A 1,901-nucleotide genomic window follows, 5' to 3' on the forward strand; every position below is an offset into this window, starting at 1 on the left:
CGACTGCACTGCAGCCTGGGGGACACAGTGAGACTGTCTCAAAAAAAAAAAAAAAAGAGTGAATCTTTGTGATTATCCTGGAGGGAATATGCAGAGAGAACTTGGAGAACCAGTTCCATGGGCTGTCGATTAACCTGACAGAAAGGACATCCTGTTCTTGATAACTCAATAATTTATTTGTATTAGCATGTCACTTTCTCCAACTCTATTTTTAGAGTTGGTTCGGGCTGCCATAATAAAATTCCATAGACTGGGTGGCTTAAACAAGAGACATTTATTTCCCACAGTTCTGGGAGCAAGGAAAGCCCTGGCAGGTTTCGTGTCTGATGAGGGGCCATTTCCTGGTTCATAGATGGCACCATATAGCTGTGTCCTCACATGGTGGAAGGGGAAAAGCAGCTCTCTGGGGTCTCTTTTACAAGGGCACTAATCCCATTCATGAGGGCTCCACCCTCATGATCTAATCACCTGCCAGGGCCCTACCTCCTAATAACTATTGCCCCGGGGTCAGGATTGCAGCATTTGAACTTTGGGGTAGGGGGCAGGGAATGGGACACAAACATTCAGACTGTACTATCAGTTTTCTGATTTGAAAAACTGGCATAATGACATCTATATATCTACATGGATGAATTTAGCAGGGTCTTAAAAAGATTCTTCACACATTAGAAAATGTTAAGACTTGTTGCTAATTTTTTTTTTTTTAAGGATGACCGTTATTGGAGATTTGGCGGGGAGTGGTCAGTTATTTTAGAAAGGGCTCAAATGGTGATAGCCATTACCCACTGTCTTCAAAACCTGAATGATCAAAATAGTATACATGAAAAGATTTCAGGAATTCATAAGTTTTCTGGTTTTCCTTGATGGCCCTTTCCAGTCACCTACCCTACATATGAAAATGAGAGCCTATTTCTGTTTTCAGATTGCAGAGGGAATGGCGTACATCGAGCGGAAGAACTACATTCACCGGGACCTGCGAGCAGCTAATGTCCTGGTCTCCGAGTCACTCATGTGCAAAATTGCAGATTTTGGCCTTGCTAGAGTAATTGAAGATAATGAGTACACAGCAAGGGAAGGTATGTTCCAGTAACGATCTTTAGATGTTTTATTATTGTGTTTTATTTTGTTTTTTTCTGTTTTTGACAAAGCAATTGCAATAGTCATCATTAAGAAAAACTTATTTGGTACAACATTTAAGCTGTACCATAATTGTCTGCTTACGGTTCTATTCTAATAGTTTCTAGAAAGTACTCTCTTGATTAACTCCACATGATACTTTTGTTAGGCTTACAAATGCTATCAGTTGTATTTCAATTAAGCAATACAAAACACAAATAGATTCAGCAAGATCAAGATTCTTGTTTATTTTACATTGTTAAAGTTTTCACTCAAACAATGAATATATGGGGCTGTGGAGGAAATATTTGTAACATTAATTCTATGTTCTTTATTCCAGCCTTTTAATTACAAATTAAAACATGAACATTATCATACACACAGAACTAAATATAATGCAAAAAATCTACTTCTTTATTTTCCTACATTCTGTATTATATATGGGAATCAAAAATGCACAGAGAGGCCTAAGTTCCCCAGCTTGTGGCACACTGTCCGGGAGCCGAGCACGGTCGGGACTGCACAGGCCTTTCTTGGGCTAGGATTGCCTGTGCGGTTATGACTGAGGATTCTTATGCTCTCACCCATGAGAGCTGAGCCAATATTTTTGCAGTGCTCACTCTCTTCTGGAAGAAACAAGCACTTTCTTGAAATTCCTGAGCATTGCTGAGCAAGGATTATTATTATTTTATTTTATTTTTTTGAGACGGAGTTTTGCTCTTGTTGCCCAGGCTGGAGTGCAATGGCGTGATCTCGGCTCACTGCAACCTCTGCATCCTGGGTTC

At 39.9% G+C, this 1,901-nt stretch overlaps 1 protein-coding gene across 1 annotated transcript in view; it reads left to right on the forward strand.

Annotated features, from left to right (window-relative positions):
• Nucleotides 1-1,901, forward strand: part of LYN (LYN proto-oncogene, Src family tyrosine kinase) — an 85,896-nt gene that overhangs the window by 66,222 nt on the left and 17,773 nt on the right. The window contains exons 12-13 of the mRNA XM_011997586.1: nucleotides 709-740; nucleotides 930-1,076. Coding sequence (XP_011852976.1) covers nucleotides 709-740; nucleotides 930-1,076 — 179 coding nt within the window. The remainder of the gene's footprint in view (nucleotides 1-708; nucleotides 741-929; nucleotides 1,077-1,901) is intronic.

Source organism: Mandrillus leucophaeus, unplaced genomic scaffold (assembly GCF_000951045.1).
Source record: "Mandrillus leucophaeus isolate KB7577 unplaced genomic scaffold, Mleu.le_1.0 Scaffold542, whole genome shotgun sequence".
Taxonomy (NCBI): Eukaryota; Metazoa; Chordata; class Mammalia; order Primates; family Cercopithecidae; genus Mandrillus; species Mandrillus leucophaeus.